Source organism: Manihot esculenta, chromosome 13 (genome assembly GCF_001659605.2).
Source record: "Manihot esculenta cultivar AM560-2 chromosome 13, M.esculenta_v8, whole genome shotgun sequence".
Lineage (NCBI taxonomy): Eukaryota > Viridiplantae > Streptophyta > Magnoliopsida > Malpighiales > Euphorbiaceae > Manihot > Manihot esculenta.
In genome coordinates this window covers 4948385-4968627 of record NC_035173.2, presented here as the reverse complement: position 1 = coordinate 4968627, position 20243 = coordinate 4948385, and the positions used below count along the sequence as shown (strand labels likewise).

The following is a 20243-nucleotide window of genomic DNA, read 5'->3' as shown; positions in this document are numbered from 1 at the left end:
TATATAGAATCAATATCTTGAAGAACATGATCAAAGGTTTACCAAAACAACTTAAGTTTATATTTGCTTACTTAATTAGGTCATAAAAATGGGATTAAGTTTGACCAAAGGATTATTCTAGAAGAGAAAAAAAAAATTATATATAGAGAAAGAAACACATGACACCACATCACAACTCTATAAACTCAAGATTTTTAAATATTAATTAAGATATATTTCTTCCATTTCTTAATTTTTATTTATTTTTTATTTTTAAATATCTTAAAATGATTATCTATTTTTTATATAATAGTAATATATAAATTAATTGTCATAATTTTATTTTATTTTATTTTATCTTAAAAAAATTTTCAAAATATTTTTTAATATTTTTAAAATGAGTATAATTAAAAATAATAAAAAATTATATTTATTAATATATATAATAAATTTTAAATTTAAAATGAATTTATTATTTAAATTAATTGAAATTTAAAATTTATATATATTTAAAAATTTATAAGATAATAGTAATTTTATAACTGAAATTAAATTTTATTATTTAAATACCATTAACATCAATTTTGATATTATTTTCATCTTATTGAAACAAAGCTCCTATCTATTTTCAGTCTTTAAAAATAAAAAAAAAAATTTAAAAATAAGCCAGAAGTAGCAGTTTGTGTAGCAAAGTCAAAAAATGCAACTGGGTATGGGTTTGCAAATGAAGAAAGTACAATTGTCACTTTTGCAAAATTGAACACTTTGATTGGGACATGAACAAAGTTGCCCCTTTGGATATTGAAATCAGCCCAATGGGCAATAGGCAATAAGCAATAAGCCAATCCAAGAGGCTTTCTATTCACACGCTAATTTAATCATTTGCCCCACATTCATCAATTTTGTATAACCCACTCATATGTACTTTGGCTTATTTTCTCATCAATTGCCTTCACAATAAAGATTATGCCTTCAACCCATGAATTGTTTCCATCAAATTGTGGTCTTGCCACTTTTTTTTTTTTTAAAAAAAAATTACTTTCCTTGCCAAATTGTTTCCATTAAATTAAAATCGAAAAAAAATAATTCACGACCGACATAGAATTTGAAAAACAAATCGACCTAAACTTTTAAGATCATAATAAATTAAATGCAGAGTAAAATCACTTTCTTTGACACTCTAATTATTATTAAAAAAATAATAAATGAAATAAGATTATATAAAAATAAGGAAAAATTATTTTTAAATCTCTGAGGTTTAACGTAATTAACACTTCTGTCCCTCTATTTTGGCGATCCAACACTTAAGTCCCTCATTTTATTTTCTGTCCAAATTCGTAGTCCTTCCGTCCAAAATAGCCGTTTGGGACACGTGAATTGATAAAATTAACTCTCACTAAATCCAAACCCAAATGACTCTTCTTCTTTTTCTCCTTCTTCTTCTTCTTCCTACCCTTTTCTGCAATTTCTTCTTCTTCTCCTTCTTCTTTTTCTTCCTATTATTCTTCTTCTTCTTCTTCTTCTTCTTCTTTTTCTGGAAAAAATTATCACCTCTAACTTTTAACTCTTTGACCAAACGATTTAAATGGACGGAAGAACTACGAATTTGGACGGAAAAGAAACAGAAGTGTTAATTACGTTAAAACTCAGGGACTAAAAAATAATTTTCCCTAAAAATAATAATAAATTAAGAAGTGGATGGATTATCTTATATTTTTTAGTAAATATAAAATCTTTCCTAGCAATAAACTTGTTTCACACTACTAGCTAATTTTAATAGAATTAAAAAAAAATAATAATGATAAAGCTTTTTTTTAGCTATTTAGGAAAGAAGAAGGAATATTTCTAAATGTGTCTTATCAATCGATTAAGTGGTTAGTTGACAAAATAAAATTAGGGTTAATCCACCAACATTAGAAGGAAGATGTAACATTGATGGGGATGGGATTGAAGTTTTTCTGCAATTTCCAAAAATTGATAACCTTGTCATAGTCCTAACCCTAACCCTAACCCTAGTTTTAGGGGTAGAGAGAGTAGAGTAGAGTAGAGTAGATAGGGGACCTATAATTGGTAAGCAATGCATGGACCAATTACAGAGTGTTGAGTCAGGTGAATCCCATGGATTTGAGAGAAGACTCACACTCACAGCTCACTACCAAATTCAACTTTTGCTTTCTTTCACATTTTATTTCTTTTTATATCTTCTTACACAGCTGTATATGTTTACCCAATTAAGAATTTTCTTTGATATTATTATTAAAATACTATTTCAATTATTATATTTTTATTAATTAATTGAAAATAATTATTTAAAAAGGTTTTTTTTAATAGCACTAAAAGGGTATTTAACAAATAATATCATTACATTGCAAATTTTAGCATAATACAAAATTTTGATTCAGACTTCATAAACTGAATAAATAAAAATACTCAAAATTAATATTTATATTTGAATAAATCTAAAAAATTTTAAATTTTACCCCCTAATTTTCGATTTTCATTTCAAAAAAAATTACTTAGAAATTAAGATATTTTAAAGATTTGATATTTAATAATAAATTTGAATTTTCTAAGCTGAATAATATTAAAAAAAAAAAAAAGTAGAATGGTCCAAATAGGAATTGGTTTGGGTCCAAAATTGATAATGATAGAATGGTCCCTCCCTCCCTCCCCTAGTTGAAAAGAGTAGGCATTTGTAAATTGTAGCAGAGAAGGGTGTGGTGAGGAAGCAATGAGTTGTGTGTACTAGGTAATGGTTTTATGAGGCATCCATGTGATTTCCTCATGGTCATGCTATAGAATAATCTTTTTTATTTTATTTTCTTAAAAAAAAAAAAGGAAATATTTGATTTGATTTTCAGATACTTGTCACTGTTCATTATTTATTTATTTATATAGCTTGTCAATTTTTATCTATTGGGAATTTATTATTATTTTCACCTTCAAATAAACTCATATTCTTATTAATATATAGATAATTGAAAAAATATATATTTTTGAGTTTATGGGAGTTTGCAACTTTTGAGTTTATAGTCTCCATTTACTTGCGAAAAATAATTTAATTAATATATATATATATATATATAGTATATAGATCTTAATAAAAAAAATGACATTCTCTTTTAAAAAAATAAGTTGTTTTCTTTAAAATTATTTATTTTTTATTTAATAAAAAAATAATTTTCATTAATTAAATTTTTTAAATGTTCCAAACTCCAGAAAAAATATTTTTTTTTTATGAAACTCGCATATTTGTAAACCATTTTAGAATAATCTTCTACAGTGATTTGTGGGGAAATTTTATTCCAAAAACAAAAAAATCATTAGTTTTCTAGTCTAACTAAGTCTTGTTTGTTAAATGAATTTCATCCAAAAATAAATAAAAATAAAAAACCTTTTAAGAATATGTCTTAGCAAAATTTGTTATTCTAATAATTAAAATAAGTTAAATTAATTTTTGATGTCTTCAAACTAATATGTTAAGAGTTAACAAATTGACTTTATTGTTTGAATTAAGTAAGAATACACACTCCTTCCGGATTTCAGGTCCAAACAGATTTAGGTAGGTTTTATAATTGCAAAACAGCCCATTAAACTGGGCCATTATTATAAAAAAATTATTTTTTAATCTTTTAATTTAAAAAAAAAATTAAAACATCCCCACTATTTTAAAAATATATACTTTTTTTTTAATTTTAACCACCGACTATTTTATTATTTAGACTCTATTATTAGTCTATTATTTTAAAAAAATTACTAATTGATCATTCAAATTATTAAAAAATCTACTAATTAATCCATCCATATCAGACATTTTAAACTTTTTTTTAATATTTCAAAAATTAATTAATAAATTTTTTAAAATATTAAAAATATTTTAATATATTTTTCAAAATTAAATAATAATAATAATTCATATATTACATTAGAAAAAGAAAAGAGTGAAACTTGTTGGATGAGTGCATTGACAAAGCAGGAACACTTGGTTACCCAACAGCATAAAAAAAAACAAAGGAAAAATGTACATTGTCATTACAATTATCTTGTTTCTTTATACAATAAAATATTGGGTGGAGACTGGAGAGAGCAATGCTTCACCCACGAAACAACAATGACACTATGCATGTCTTCTAAACTTCCTATTAAAATTTGCTGCCCATTATGGCAAAATGACCAAAAATAATAATAACAAAAAAGAAGTACCACTAAAGAATGCAGAAAACAATAAACAGATTTCCTTTGCCCCTCATAAGGATGGACTTCACAGATTTCAATCTTAAAAAAATAAGAATAATAAATTAATAAAAGATTTTACAGGGGCAGGGATGAAGAAAAGAATATGGAAAAAAAAAAAAAAAGGATTAAATGTACAACCTTTGATATCCCTGAACAGGGAGATTAATCACTGCCTACTTCAGACAAAAAGGATGAGAAGCTTGAGCTTTCATAGCCTTACTCGTTTAAAAATTGGAAGGCCGGATTCTCAAGTAGTTCCTCTGCTGGTTCAACATCCATAAAATCTTTCTCTTGCAGTGAATTAGAAAGGTCATCAACAGAGAATGGGATGCTGTTTTAGGAATTACAAATTAGATAGGAAACGTGATGAGTAAATTACAAAAGCTAAAGTTTTTCTTTTGTTCCTCTTTTTATTGATGATATATCAACGAAACAAAAGCACTAGTACAGTTGCTGCTGAAGCATGCATGCGTTATTACAATCACATGGCATTTCATTCAGAATTAGATTCTTAGATGTAATAATTTGATCAATTGAAAAGAAATAGACAGTTAGCTTCATTTCATTTTTAGGCACATCAAGATCTTATGATCACTGTAAAGAACATCATTTTCCTAGTCCATTTGCAAATATGGAGAGAATTTTTTGTGATATAAAATTCGAAAAAAAATATCTAAGATTTAGAAATTCTCACCCAGAATTGTCATCCAACAAAAAGGAACTGCTGACAGCATCGTTGGAGTCTTCTGTCATAAGCACCCTCATGCTGGAAATGACCTGAAGAGAGATTTAAAGTTGAAGTCACTCAATAGTAATCTGATTGATGAGAAACAAACTCCAAGGCACCATTGCAGTAACCATTTATACAAAAACTTACACCAGAAGACACACTTCGAGTGTTATAGTTGTCGTCCCAGTACAGTGTACAGATTCGGTACAACTGCTGCACGCTCAGGACCTGAACAAACAAAGCACAGTGAGAAAAAACGAGGCCTGTTACAGTGATGAACTAGATTTCCCAGAAAAATGAAGGGAAAACATTGGGCAGATCCCCAATATGAAATAAACATCTCATCATAGGCCATTTTGGCAGCCATTTCAACTGCCAATGCAAAGAACAAACACATAGAACCTTATTACAGCCCCTTGCACAAATTATGCTGCCTTATCGTGCTCTACTAAGATGTGCACACAATATGAGAAGACATGCACGCACATGCCTGTGCAAGCAAACAATACGGAGGGAAAGGATGGGAGAAACTTACAGGGCAGAGATCATTAGTGATTTCATCATAGGATATTCTATACTTCTGGTGTATAACCTGAGGGCCAAGGCAATGAAATATCGTAAACACTGAGAAAATTACTATCATTTTAGTAGTACGAAAATAAAAATGAAAAGAAAAATGTAATTGGCATACCAAAAACCCGACAGCCTGCCTTATGTGCTTTAGTTCATCCCAAGATGAGCCAGCATACTGCAATCAAAAGAGATGAATGAGAATCAAGAAAAATTAGGCACATGGTTAAGGAATAAAGAGAATATTACTCTATTAGTGCAGCATTTACTCATGATAAAATAAAGCATAACAATGAACAAATGAACCAAGATGATACCAATGAGTTAAAGCAAATAAATTACCTCTTCTTTTGCTTGACAACACCACAGCTCTAGCTCAGCTAATCCAGCCTTTACATATTCACCATTGCTAAATGTACAGCACTCACGGCGCAGGAGAAGACTGAACATCATAGAATCTCTCTGTATAAGGAAACCTTTTGACAACTGATTTTATCACTGAATAAGATGACTAATTACCTATTGAATAACTGGACATTGATGTATGAGAAAGTTTGAGTATAGATCTTCTGGATAAGAACTGGAGGCACCTGAAATACCAATAACTGTGAGAAATTTTGTGCATTTAAAGACAATTCAAAGAGAAAACAGTGAAGCTCATACAAAATTTTGCTTCAATGTGCTGAGGAGAATGTTGAGACTATCAATTATGCTCTGCCAATGACTTGCAGGAGAATCTTTACTGAAGGAACGCCCAGATCTTAGCATACCTCCTTTAGATGTTCTAGGGGCCTAAATTTGGAATTAACAATCACATTAAATTACAGTTGCTGATATTGGCATGAAGAATTGGGAGTAAAAACAAGAAGTTCAACTTCAAAAACATAACAAAGTGAAGTCAATGTACCTGGATGCATAGTGAAAGCAAAGATGATAGCTCCTTCTTCAAGTTGTCTCGAATAATTCCATATATTTTCTCCACATATGCTGCAAGCTGTTGCTTGAAGAGCAAAGCTGGGTATTTTGCCTCTACTTGGCGCACTACCGATAGTGCAGCAGCAAGATTGGAAGAGGAGGGAGAACGAAATCCCTAGAATTGACAAAGAATGGAGTCAGAGGATGTCATACAGGAACTGCATGGACAAAAAAAATTGAATACCATGGTCATCCTCCCAAACAAGGATGCTGCAGAGGATGGCTTCCTATTTGGAGTTGCACCATTAGAACCAACTGTCTTCAGACTTCGTTGCAGCAAAAACAATAAAGTCGATGTGTTTGACAACCAGTAAGCCATATGATCATTGTTATCTTCATTCTGCAGTCAAGAAGACAAGTATCATTTGCATCCCTTATTCAAGGGATAATCGTACTCCTATTCAGATTTTTCTAGGAAGAATTACCAACAACAACAACATGATACAGTTACCTCAATTGCAGAACCAATCATTTGAATTAGACGATCAAACACACTAGTCCTTTCCGCTTCAAAGGATTTCCAGTGGAGAAGACATTTGTATATGGTAAATGCTGCAACAGGCTTTCCATGACTATAACCAATATTATTTGTGACACAATTGATAAGAGCATCAATATTCTCCTGTTGCAAGAATAAGATTCAAAATCTGGAATTGGACAGCCACTTTTAAACACAATAGAATAGATGAAGCAAATCATAATTTTGTAGGCACATACATGTTGGCGTTCAATGTGGGATCTCCTAAACTTGCTATCTGACTCTGTGCCATACATCTTTACTGGTGTTGCACTCTGTGGTTCCTGCAGAAAGAAATCCAATCACCAATCAGTAAACAGAAACCAAATTATGACTCCACAAATTCAAATTGCTAAATGGAGATGATTAATGGAATAGATTACATTGGTTTTGTGCTCTTCATTCACATGGTGACCATTTTCCAAAATCTGCAATTAGAAGGGCAGTTAACAAGGGGGAGAGAGAGTGCGAGAGGGTGGAGGAGCTATACAATTTTTCTTTGCAGAAAGGGCATACCTGAGTAGCTGGAATAGGAGGCCGCTCAGATGTCTTCTTAACAGGTGTCTGAAGCAAAGATTGCTGCTGAAGAATTTGATTCTCAATTTCCATGTCAGAAAATTTTTCTTCCAGCCTGGAAGAAAGTCAAAAGGGGGGGTAGCATCATTACTAAGCAGTAACAGGACACAGAACAAATGACATTGCAATTTAATTAGTCATCCAATAAAATCATTGCCCATGTCATCAATGTAGTTTAAACATGAGAACAACCTATGCATTGCAGTCTTCAGTTCAACTATTCTCGACTCTGCCTCCAAAGCTTGCTTCAATCTTTCTTCGCTTACTTTGTTTGTCTCTTCAAATCTTTTCTCTGTTTCATCAATTTTCTGTTCCAATGAACTAACCAGAGCCTGAAATTTATCACAAGAGCATATTTAATTAGTGAGGAAAAAACCAAGAGTTGCTCTACCTAGTCTAGAGAACACTTCCTAGGTGTTTGCTATCAATTTATAGTACCATTAATTATCGAACTCCTACCTTGAGTTTCTCATTTTCCATAGTAAGCTTATCCAGCATTGATTGATCAACTACAGGAACCTCCTTTATAACAGGGACAATCTCTTTGGCCTTTTTGGCAGCCTCCCGCTCTTTTATTAGCATTTCTTTAGTTTCTTTGAACTGAAGTTGCATTTCTTGTAAAGCAGACTGCAGTTTTGCATTCTCTTGTGTTTTAGATTCTTCTATATCAGCCTACAAATATAACATCATCTGAAAATTTGAGAAAAGAAAAACGAGAAAGGCATCACCTGAAAATTTGAAAAAAGAAAACAAGCAAGACAGCGAATTCATGATGACCTATCATGTGAGAGGCAAATAATTACTGATTCACAGTCAATTAAAGAGGGACCAAATATGGTCTCTTTCACAGATTTCTTTTAGTCTTATGTTTTACGAAGTTCTCTATATCTCCTAACTCCTATGCATACTTCAAAGGGATACTATCGCTTTCCCAGGTAAAAGATAATAACAAAATTGTCTCCTTAAACGCCCACACATGGAGTAAAGGATGAAAAAAAGAAAGCAAAAATGTTTGAGAATAACTACTCATCAATTTCTATTCCTTATACATCATCTGTAATTTTTACAAAATGAAACATGCTTCAAACAAAAACACTATTTTAAAATATTGCTAGGATGAAAATACTAAACAAATAGTTCAAGAAAATAAATAAACTAAAGCCAATAGCTAAAACAAAACTAACGAGTTCTGACTGATGAGACAAACAATGCACAAACTACACCACAAATTTCCATTAATGAATTTATAAATACCCTCATGCGTTTCTCCAGCTGAAGTCTCCATGTTAATTCTTCCACCTGCTTTTCCAATTTATTTTTAGCAGCTTGAAGGGCACCAGTTTCTCTTGCAGCCTGTTAATGAAAAGAACAACACAAAGTTCACATACAAAAACAACAGAAAACAAGCCCCATTTTACTGCTTTAGAGGAACTGAATAATTTAGAAAACAAAATTAACAAGAACAAAATGAAAGGGAATCACTAGCAGGCAAAGGGCAAAATAATATTTACAAGTGCAAGCAGCTTTTAACTTAATAATTTACAAGAACTGAAAGAAAATTGTTCTTCTGAACTATAAATATGAATAAAATTTTAAGCGTATGGAAGTGTTTCCGAAGCAAATTTTCATTCCAGACAAGTTGTTCCAAAGAAAGGTGTATGCAACGTGCCCATCACTTGAAAGTGCTAAACAAAGTTGCTTTTTGGAGTGTCATATTGTTGTTAACCCGCATACCAAACATCTTCCTCTGGCAGTATCAATGTGGAAGTTGATAATTACAGTTTAAGATAATAAAAAATAACAGCCTGGTATTTTCCCTCAAAAAAAGAGCAGAACAAGAATTTTCTTCCAAGGACCCTGTTCTTGCAAAATGATAGAGTTTTTGAGTAAAAACAATGCATAGCGAAGAGTTATGCATTGAGATATGGTAAAAGAAATTTTAAAAAAGAGATTCTATCCTAAGCTGTTTCTCAAACAATTTCACAAGCTCAATAAGAAAAGAAAGAGCCCAAAAAAAAAATAAAAACAGAAGCTGACCATCTTAAGTTTCCGCAGTTCTTTACGAGCAACCCTCCCTCTCCATGCACATTGTGTCACAATTGCTGCTTTCTTTAGCTCCATATAATGTAACTGGGCCAAGTATTTGCGACATTGGCTCTGGGGTACAATGGAAAGGGACATCAATTCATGCACACAAAATTTGAAAAGAACCCCAAAAACTGTTGGAAAAAAATCCTTGCAACATACAGAAATGCAACGAAAAAGGGCATAAATTATAAACTTGGTGAACTCCCCAACAATAACCTTACCTGAATTACAATTGCTGCTTTAGTCTGCCTTCTGAAGCGCAAATCATCTCTAGCAGCCATTCCTCGCATACCCGATTGGATAGAAAGAGCTGAGCAACACAATTCAGTATAAGCGTTTCTAGCAATATACATTCGCATACATCGTTGGATCCTCAGAGAAGCAGCCTCTCTCCGCATGTTCTCATAAACTTGCCGAGCAAGTTGTCCTGAATTGAGCACAGGCAAAATAAACAGAGTTATACACAATCCTGATTTCCTAAGCAAATAGAACTGCCTACTAACAAGGAAGCAAGAATGTAACAAGCACCTCTGCATGCTGCTTGAATCTGTATTGCAGACTGACGGACCATGATGAAACTTCTGCGAGACAAATATGACCGCACTTTCCTCTGAATAATGCTAGCTGATCTTCCTAACATCTCACTTCTTCGAGCATCCAGTTCAGCCATTTGACCAGCCCTAAGGAACACTTTTGTTTTGCCAATCTTGAAATGAAATGCAATTGTAATATTAGTAGTATCCAAAAAGAAAAAAAGATGGATGTCCATCTCATGTGATGATTTATTTGACACCAAAAGAAAGAGTTATTAAGAAAAATGGGTTCATCAAGCTAGATTATCATCAGATTGACAAGGAAAAACGACAGCATTAAATTCCACAGCATTACAGATTACAGTGAAATAAGCACAGCATAATGCCTGGGAGTAGAATGAATATATATTCCATCCTTCGATAATCACACTGATAATGAATCTATGAATCATACAACTAAACTTAGAACAGGATTTATTCACTTCTCAGAAAATAACCTGATAGCCTTTGAGTCCCACTTTCTCCAGAAGCCTCTTGCATGCAGTAACTTCATCAGAACTAACACGAGTAATAAAAGAGTCAGAATCTTAAATGGCAGAAAAGAAAAGCCCAGTGCTAAGAGAAAGATTTTAATACCTCCCATCCAAAACTTCCTGTGCAAGAATGCTAAATCGGTCCAGAAATTCATAAAATGGCTTTCTAGTAGGGTATCCCGCACAACTAATTCTAATTGCCTCCATAACTCCCTGAAATGAGACATAAAATAGATTAAGATTAGAAAATATTAGGCAATTCTAGTCACAACTTTAACAGTCAATAGTCAAGAATCAGATGAAATGGACATCAAAATCTCACCCCACATCGTAATTGTTGAAGAACATTTTTATTCTCAAAAATTGCTGGCTTAAGAAGATTGTTGGGCTTTACACAGCGAATGTAATGTGGCTCAGTTGAACTGAGAGTTTCAAGTAATTGTTGTAGTTGTTGCTGCATGAAGTGAAAAACAGCAATTTCATACCCACAAGACCAACAAGCACATAAATTGGGAAAAAAGTGAACAGATTCTATATCATACATACCTTAAACCGAGAACCTATTGAAGAGAACTTTGACTGTTTAGATGATTCTTCGGCTAAAACTGGAAATAATCCAGAAACAAAAGAACACTCTGAAGCACTTAAGAGTGCCTGATGTTCAGCAACAACATAGTCCTTGTTCTTGTCCAGAAACAGTTCAGTTTGATATGTAACCTGATCAATAAATTATTGTAAATACACTTTCATATTATTTTTCTTCAAAACACCATATTCAACCAGAATTTAAAAGGAAATACACTTACATCACCAGCATAATGGCAAATTGTGAAGTCACTTCGAGCTAATTTTGGCTTGCTGAACCGTTTATGATTTTTAAATGTCTGGTACAACTTTTGGGCAAAAGTTTCATGTGTTGATCTTGGAAACATGCTACAGAAAACAAGTCACATTATGTTAGCATGCAGAATGGTAGAGAACTGAAAAGAAAACTTGTACCAACTCAAAGAATTATCCCACTAAATTTTCGTATAGTAACTATAGTACGCTTACCATGCTTCATCTAGGAGAGCAATTATGCCACCAGGTTTCTGAAAATCAATAGGAAACAATAAACCTCCAAAATAAGTCAAACATAAACGACAACCAAATGAATGAATATCAAAGGGGGGGGGGGATGAATCTTGCAATTCCATAGATATGCATAGTTTTGTTTTATGATCTGAACCCAGAAAAATAGTAAGCATGTGATTTTTAACACAGAATAATAACAATTTATAAACACTTCATAGGCGACAGGCAAAAGTAAACTATCATGAGTACAATGTGAAGAATGTCACCAAACAGACTACAGTTCTATTGTGACACAAGCTTTATCTACTCTTTTGCAGTTAATAATATATTAAATCAATTACATGACATCAAGCCAGGGTTTACATTATCATTTAGTACTAGATTAACGAAACAAACAACATAACAGACCAAATACCCAGTAATACTTGATGCAGATGTAGGAGAAAAATAAACCTTCTCAATTAGATCAAGAATATCTTGATTATCAACAAAATCAATGTAGCTCCAATCAATTTCTTCTTTTGTATATTCTTCTTGCTCCATTTTGAAGACATGCTGCCCAAGCAATATTTGTGCATCAAAAAAATGTAGAGTGAAGAAATGCAAAGGCATCTAAAGAGAGCACAGCTGAGATTCCAAATATACCTGATTAAAATGTTGCTGAAGTTTCTCGTTTGTCAAATTGATACAAAACTGCTCAAAACTGCAAGAATGACATAATACAAACAATCAGATGAAAGAATCAAACAACTAACCACCAATTCTCATCTCTCTGACTGACTTGATTAATAAAAACCAATCTGTTGTGCATTATGGAAACAAGAACTATAACTGTTGTACTCTCCACATCCTCCAAATAGTAGGTAGCCATCTATATTCTAGGACAGCCTAGAGTAGCAAGGAGACTAACCAGCTGATGAGCAATTCCCTTGATGCCCACCAGGAAAATGAACTGCTTCAGCAATGATATATCAAGGAATCCAAATATCCTATATACTTAACAGAGTTTCATGAACTCGTATAATCATAAAAGCAGCAACAATGAAGTTGCACAGTAACAATCTCAAACTGCCACAATCTAGTATTGTAACCAACCAACATGACTAGAATCAGTAATCAAATTCTCCTCCTTCGTGCTAAGCATCCAATTGAGACAGTTAAAAAGAATCAACTGTTCTCCTACAAGAACCAATCCCTCTAAATAATGTAAACGAAAGGCATACCGGTAAAGCACCTGTTTGTCTTGAAACTCTCAAATCCATAAATATCCAGCACGCCAATCAAGAACTTCGACTCAGGGTCTTGACCAATTGAACTATTAATTTTATCCACAAGCCTGCAGAAAGAAGGGAAACGTCAGATCAATACTGAACAACATAGTCCAATGCTCTAAACAAGTGTTCATTCTTTAAGCAAGTAAACATAGTAGCTCTCATCAGACTATGGAAGTGAACTTACCAATCAAACAACCTTGAATACACAATTTTAGCCAGTGCATCTCTACTAACAGCAGCAGATTCTGGATCCAACCACTTCGTAATGGTTTCATCACGAGTTACAATTACACGTTTGCAGAGAGAGTCTTCTAGCGCCTTTACATCACACCTAAAAAAAAATTTTAATTTTAGAAACTGCTTTTCCTTCCATAGCAAAAGCATATGAGTATAATAATAACATATCTGATAGACTGTAGAAGTGTAAATAAAATTGCTCAGTTACATTAAAAGCTCAGCAGCAGTTTTTAGATGAAACCAAGACTTTTCATCTTTAGGCACAGAGGAGTCTATTTCCTTCCCTTTTGCAAATTCAATATTTCCAAGATGGAGAATTGCAGCCACAACTCGAAATATGGCATCCTGAAAAGGAAACAAAAAGAAAATGAACATTTATGAGAATTTTAGAAATTGAATAACCACATTTTTCACCTAACATAAAATTATAATAAAATACCTGCTCATCAGAACTTATTCCAACAATATCCATTGCCCTCCTTGTTGCAATGTACTCCTTAGAATCATCAACACCGTCCAATTCATAGCAATTTGATTGATTTAGATAATGAAACATTCTAGGGTTTCCCAATTTGAATCTCTGAAGATCCTGGTGAATGATAAAGGAAAAAGAGTATGAAGTAAAGAAATGTGTGGAAGTAAGAAAATGAGCATTATAAAACTCTCTGTTGCTGCTGCAATACTTGGTTCCATATTGTGTTTCTACCATCAATTGGCTGCTCATGCTAACAGTAATGGGCAATGCTGAGTGCTGACAATGTTTTTATCATGATGTGGATAAGCATAGGGGAAAGCAAGAACATTATTCATTTAAAAACTATTTGTACAGTATATGAGCAAACCAACAACCAGTATAAATCCATTTCATAAAAGCATCTGATATTGACACTCAACATACGTCCTTTATCCATGAAGTAACAATCAGTAGTTTAAGCTCATTACGACATTACCTCTGGTGGTGCAGCACAAAGCATGTAGAAGCAATGATAATTTCTCTCAGGATCAGACACCTGGCACACACGTGATCTTTCTAGCAAATAAGTTCTGATAGCAGCTCCTGAAATCATTCCCCTCTGATCAAACTGAATCTCCACAAACTTACCAAAACGACTGCAAGGTTCAAGGCATGCAAATATGAACACAAGCCAATCAAACAAATGATATAATATTTGCAACTCTATGAAGGAAGGATTTATTATGGATCTTCCCACCTTGAGTTATTGTTTCTAACTGTCTTGGCATTACCAAATGCTTCTAAAACAGGATTTGACTGCAAAATGATGAAAACAATACAAATGCAAGTATGTTGTCAATCATCAAATGCATCAAATTTCCTGAATTTTTACATCTGCTAGTCACAGACAAAGCATAAACTAGTTCACCTCCAGGACTTGCTGCTCAACAGTTCTTCCTTCAGCAGCAGCTCTCCCTCCCATGTAGGCAAGATAACGCATAAGCAACTTTGTGCTTTCTGTTTTACCAGCCCCACTCTCACCACTAACTAAAATTGACTGACTTACTCCTTCATTGATCATTAGCCTACATCCACAGGCAGTGGCATTTCCCATTATCAAGTTGAGTAAAGAAAGAAACAAATTGGACAACTACTAATTGCTAGAAAACAAAATACCTGTATGCATCATCTGCAATAGCAAAGGGATGTGGACTCAGCTCTCCAAAGGCTGCACCTTTATATTGTGCCATCATATGACTATCATAGAGATGTGGCAACTTTCTAAAAGGATTCACAGCAATTAATATATTCCCTGTGTAAGTCTGGAGGGACCATTTAGTACATTAGGCTTTGATAGATCAGAAAGGGAAAATTTAAAGGAAAAAAGATAAAGATATCCAGTGAAGATGTGCATAAAAAATGGGGTCAAGTATTAAATCCTCGTAAATTTAATTATTGAACCCTCTTTTTGGTAAAAGTTAAAAATGTGTTGCTGCTTTGTGCGGCTTGCTTAAAGTCAACTAGTTCTTTCTCTTCTCTTTACATGAAAAGGTCGGGTAAGTTGGCCCAATTTTATCCTATTTAGGTTTTTAGATGTTGAGCTCTTTATACTTGAACCAACTTTAAAACTTTACTTTTGATATGCATATAGTTTATATGTTGATCCTTGAAAAAAAAAATTGTACAATCAATCTATCTCACATCCATCAAAAAAGTGCACATTCAAACAAACCTATTTACCCTGCCCCCAACCAGCAAAAAGGAAAAATTATCTATTGCTTGCAAATACTCACATAGATTTCATTCATATCATATCTTGATCTTAAATTCTGCAAGACTCCTGGTTCATGCAAATAAGCCAGTTTTGTCATATCATCCACTCCACAAGGTGGGACTTCAGCATCTTTAGCATAAACATTGGAAGCTTTAATATCAACCTACAGTTCCCCAAATTACAGGGAAAAAAGATTCAAGGTCAGCAACTCAGCACATCTTCCTTCATCATGTTATAAATTATCAGAGAAGGAAAAAACTTTACAATCATCTAAAAGTTGATGTAATAAGAAGCAAAGCAACTAGACATGACAAGAAGCCATAAATAGTGAATATGACTTCCAACATTGACAAATTTAAACAACTGGAAAGTTGACATCTACATTGAATATAGCCATTGAGAAATGTAAATAAAAAACCCACCGTCTTTCCTGATGTGCAGAGGACCTTAATATCTTCACCTTTAATCTCTGTAACTTCACCATCAACCCAAGCTTCATCAGGATCTTCTAACCAAACAAGGGATCCAACCACCAGACTGACTGCAGCAGCCTGCAGAGCCAAGAGTTTTCACAAGTTTTGCTTCATTGTAATAGTATTATTTTGTGCCACATATATAAGACTTGAACAGGCTACAAATAAACATTTCAATTATGCAAATCCACTAGTAAAACCTTCGCCATTTTTATAATAGAACATAAGGAGAGGAGAGTGTAAAAGATCCCCAAAGTGGGAAAATACCTAAAATGGGGAAGCAAATTGTTACATATAAGAGTCTAGTAGTAATTGAAAAGGAGTTCTATTCTGTAATGTGAAGGAAGTAACATATCTGTTAGGGAAGAAGGAGTTTGCCGGGAACAGTTAGTTCTATCCAGTTTTTAGAAAAACTGTCTACAAAATAGTAGGATTGTCATTCTGAAATTCTAATCAATAAGATCTATTCTATCTCTCTCTAATCCTTCTTCTCTTCTCTCTCTTCTTTTCCTTCTCCCTTCCTTTATCTATTTCTTCCCCGATATCTATTATTTCTGTGATGGAGAATCTGGTTACATAACAAAAATGCAAGACACCAGGCCAGCGACTGATCAAGCAGAAACAATATACAGCATAAGAATCGTGACCAATAAAATGAAGAGACCATCTTTACCAGCAAACAAGATGATTAGTAGAAGAAAATGCTGCAAAGAACAGTTCCAACATAAGAAGGAAAACACGGGCCATATACATATTGACAATGCATAAAAATATATAAGCCACTGCTATGTTTCTTCTATTCAATATTTCTGAACCCAATCAGTAAGTTTGCCATGAATATTTCAACTTAATCACTCATTTATTACAGAAGGGTCATCTGAATTGACATCTTTTTGACTTTTGTTGATTAGCTTGTTGAAAATGGCAGAAGCAAATCATTTTTGCAATTTCAAAAGCATTGACTATATTTTGGAATTGTAGAGAAAATGAAAAATTTTTGAAGAAAGGTACAAGATCATTCCTGTGGCCTATCAGATATGGTTGGAGTTGCCCCAAGTCACAAGTAAGTGTACTTGAATTATCAAAGCAATTGAGTTCAATCTATCAAAGATAAGCATATAAAATCATAAACACTACTTTTGTTTAAATATTAATCATGGCAAATGCTTTAATTTTTATAAAATATGTACATAATTGTTTAGTATTGGTTTAAGAGTATCAAAACTAGGGAGCAAAAACACCCAAATTTTCTGGCATTGCATAAGTTAATTTCAAAAAATAGAGAAATACGTGGTGTGGCATATTTAAGAAAACAAAAAAGTAAAGACAATGAAACTATCCACATTTTTCTTCCATTTTAATTTTTAATATTAAATGATAATAATATTTTTAACCTATAACTAATCAACAAATAAGGAGCCTTTCATTTAAATATTACAGATCAGATGTAAATGTGAAATTTTTTTTCAAATAAATTATATGCCATTGCCATGTTAACAATTGAGACTTGACACATGCCCTCTATGGTTTGGATATATTGACAACAATGTTAAATGAGTTTATATCATTGACAGAATTTAAAGCATTGGCCATAATTTAAAATCAAATAAAATAGTTGGATTTTTCTTGTCATTAACCTAAATTGCATTAGTAAAGGCCTTCAATACCAATGCAAGGCTCTTCTACCACACAGTAGCGTATTCTTATTAATATCTGATGCCTAGTGAAGCAAGAATCATGACTTTCTGACTGCGCAACAGACTATCATCAGCACATACTACACATCAAAATGCTAGACTCGTTTGACCAAGAGAAAATCTTTAGAGCTAAATATGTCAATGTCATAGACTCGTTTGACCAAGAGAAAATCTTTAGGGCTAAATATTTGGACATTTCTAGTCATTAACGCAAATCATAAACATCAAATTATCTCCAGTTTCATTACATTTCGAATATGACATAATTGAATTCATACTTGATGCGTAGTGAAGCTATAATCATGAATTGCTCACTATTACTGGATGGAAGTGGAAACTACAACTAGACTATCATCAGCAACCCATTATTCGTGCATTAATAACTAATAATCTGGCTGGAAGAAAATGATAGGACTAGCCAATTCCATTGTTCCATAAACAACTTAGCTCAACATAGTAAGCACAGAAGTTCAATGTCTGCAATGCTACTTCTAACACTCAAATGGGCACATCCACAAAGCAGCAGGGTTGCAAATATACGAATGAGATCACATCATCTAAGCACAAAGAATAGAGAAAATGGCAATGTGAAACTAGCATATAAATTAGCTCCAAGTTAAGCACAGATCAGTCAACCAACGAAGTAAAACAACCACGAGCTATCAAATTATCAATAAAAAATAAATAAATACCATTTTCAACAAATAAGAACTTAAAAATCCCAGAAATAAAAATAAAATGAGATAAAACTAAAGATACAAAACACAAGTATACCATTTCCGCCGAGATTGATCAGATCAAAATCTTGGGTTGCTCTTCGATCTACTGCTGCAGCCTTCAACAATAACCATTCAATTTCAATAACCCAAAAAAAGAGGGGGAATATGAAGAACTTCCCTCCCCTTTTGCCTTTCCCTTCTTGGGTGCAACTAAGATCGATTTACACTAACAGCCCAACAACCAAAAAAGAAAAATCTTCAAAAAAAGAAATGCAAAAAGAAAAATGGAGAAGCTTAAACCCTTCAACAAGCACCCAAGAAAATGGAACAAGAGAATGAGCCTCTCTCTTTCTCTCTGGCTCAGGCCCTCTTTGCTGTGGAAATCAAAATCTTCTGTTGTTTTCTTGTTTTCTTGTTATTGTTTTTGTTTTCTATGTTTCCTTAACGTGTGTTCTTTTCTTTTCTTCCCTCCCACCAGATTTGGGTTTTTGGGGGAAGAATTTTTAATTGCATTTTGCTTAATTAATTAAGAAAATTGAATCGTTTTCATTAAGTGAGAATGAAATTCCGATGTTGCCCTTGTTTATTGGCTGTAATTACGAGATGTGTGACTGAGAAGCTGACAACTGAGACGACGTGCGTCTCTTTTGAGTCCACCTGGGTCGGGGCTGTCTGAATCTTACACACGCATATCAAACCGCCTATTGCGCCAGCATTTTCACATTACTTTGGAAGTTATTATTACAACAGAAAAAAGAAAAAAATGAAACTTCACTTTTCCATGCAAATTACATTTTTTTTATTTATTTTTTCTTTTACTTTATGCATAACGAAAAGGGCAAAAACTTTCACTTTTTTAAAGTGATTTATGGACTTTATTTTAAAAAATAAAAAAATAAAATTTAAGACTTTTAAAATGTATTTAGTATAGATTAAGTCTAAAGTTGTATTGACAGATTTTATTTATTGATAAAAATAAATAAATAAATAAATATCATGTATAATTTTATTCAAATAATAAGATTTTGCGTAACCTAAACTGTAATAAGAACATAAATTAAATTTAACGATTATAATAAATATTTTTTATCTAAACATCAAAAAATATAAAATAAATAGTATTTTAAATTAAAAATATATCATTACATTAATTATGTGCAAACTAATTAATCACAAACAGTGGCGGAGCCAGTAACTTCAATTTGATAGGGCATCATTGGCTGCGCCGCTGCGGCACCTTCATCTCCTTCAAAGCATTTTTCGGTCTCCAGTACGGCACGTGCCCTTGCCGTACCTTTCCTCCACCCCTGATCACAAAGGTTGTATGAGCCATTAGGTATAAAAATGTTGCTATCAATTGTATTTAATTTTATTTTTTAAAACTAAGCATCGCTTTTGTTTCCAAATTCTTGTTTTTTCATAAGAAGAAATCATTAACTTAGATTAGTTTATGCTTGGAGATGGGAATGTCTTGACAATTGCCTGTGATGATGGCTTTTCATTTTGCCATGTATAAATGAAAAGGACATTTCTTGAACTTTAATTTCAAATCCCTAATTAAGGATTAGTTTAAATATGGATGTGGGGACTACATGTTGCTAACCTTACCCATTTTCATAACTATTTGCAATGAGACAACTTTGAATTTTTTTTATTTTTTAAAATGAAAACGAAAATAATTGCGATTTATATATATTTGTATGAAATTAATATTTAGAATCTTAATTTCTCAATAATAATGAGTTTTACCAAAAAAATATTTATAAAGTTGCACACATTGCCCTATTACTCTTTTAAAAAAAAA

At 32.6% G+C, this 20243-nt stretch overlaps 1 protein-coding gene across 2 annotated transcripts; it reads right to left on the bottom strand.

The window, feature by feature from the left end:
- Nucleotides 1–4192: 4192 nt before the first annotated feature.
- On the bottom strand, nt 4193–18935 carry LOC110629853 (myosin-6). 2 transcript variants are annotated; one of them, XR_002490305.2, is made up of 40 exons: nt 18495–18935; nt 15973–16101; nt 15570–15713; nt 14953–15098; nt 14705–14861; nt 14534–14592; nt 14273–14432; nt 13762–13911; nt 13531–13667; nt 13270–13416; nt 13046–13147; nt 12457–12514; nt 12265–12366; nt 11791–11828; nt 11544–11670; nt 11284–11454; nt 11060–11191; nt 10841–10950; nt 10702–10762; nt 10200–10377; nt 9893–10098; nt 9621–9740; nt 8838–8936; nt 8043–8255; nt 7776–7915; nt 7524–7638; nt 7391–7435; nt 7208–7291; nt 6942–7112; nt 6675–6830; nt 6423–6605; nt 6179–6307; nt 6035–6105; nt 5858–5957; nt 5637–5693; nt 5481–5537; nt 5093–5173; nt 4910–4992; nt 4354–4546; nt 4193–4254 (listed from the first exon to the last, which is right to left on the bottom strand). XR_002490305.2 is itself a non-coding variant. In XM_021777019.2 (39 exons), the coding sequence occupies exons 1-39, from the start codon at nt 18495–18497 to the stop codon at nt 4432–4434; spliced, it is 4536 nt and encodes a 1511-aa protein (XP_021632711.1). In that variant the 5' UTR covers nt 18498–18935; the 3' UTR covers nt 4193–4431. The 2 variants fall into 2 exon arrangements, 1 of the variants encoding a protein (XP_021632711.1); XM_021777019.2 differs by having other exon boundaries at nt 4193–4546.
- Between the last annotated feature and the right edge of the window lie 1308 nt (nt 18936–20243).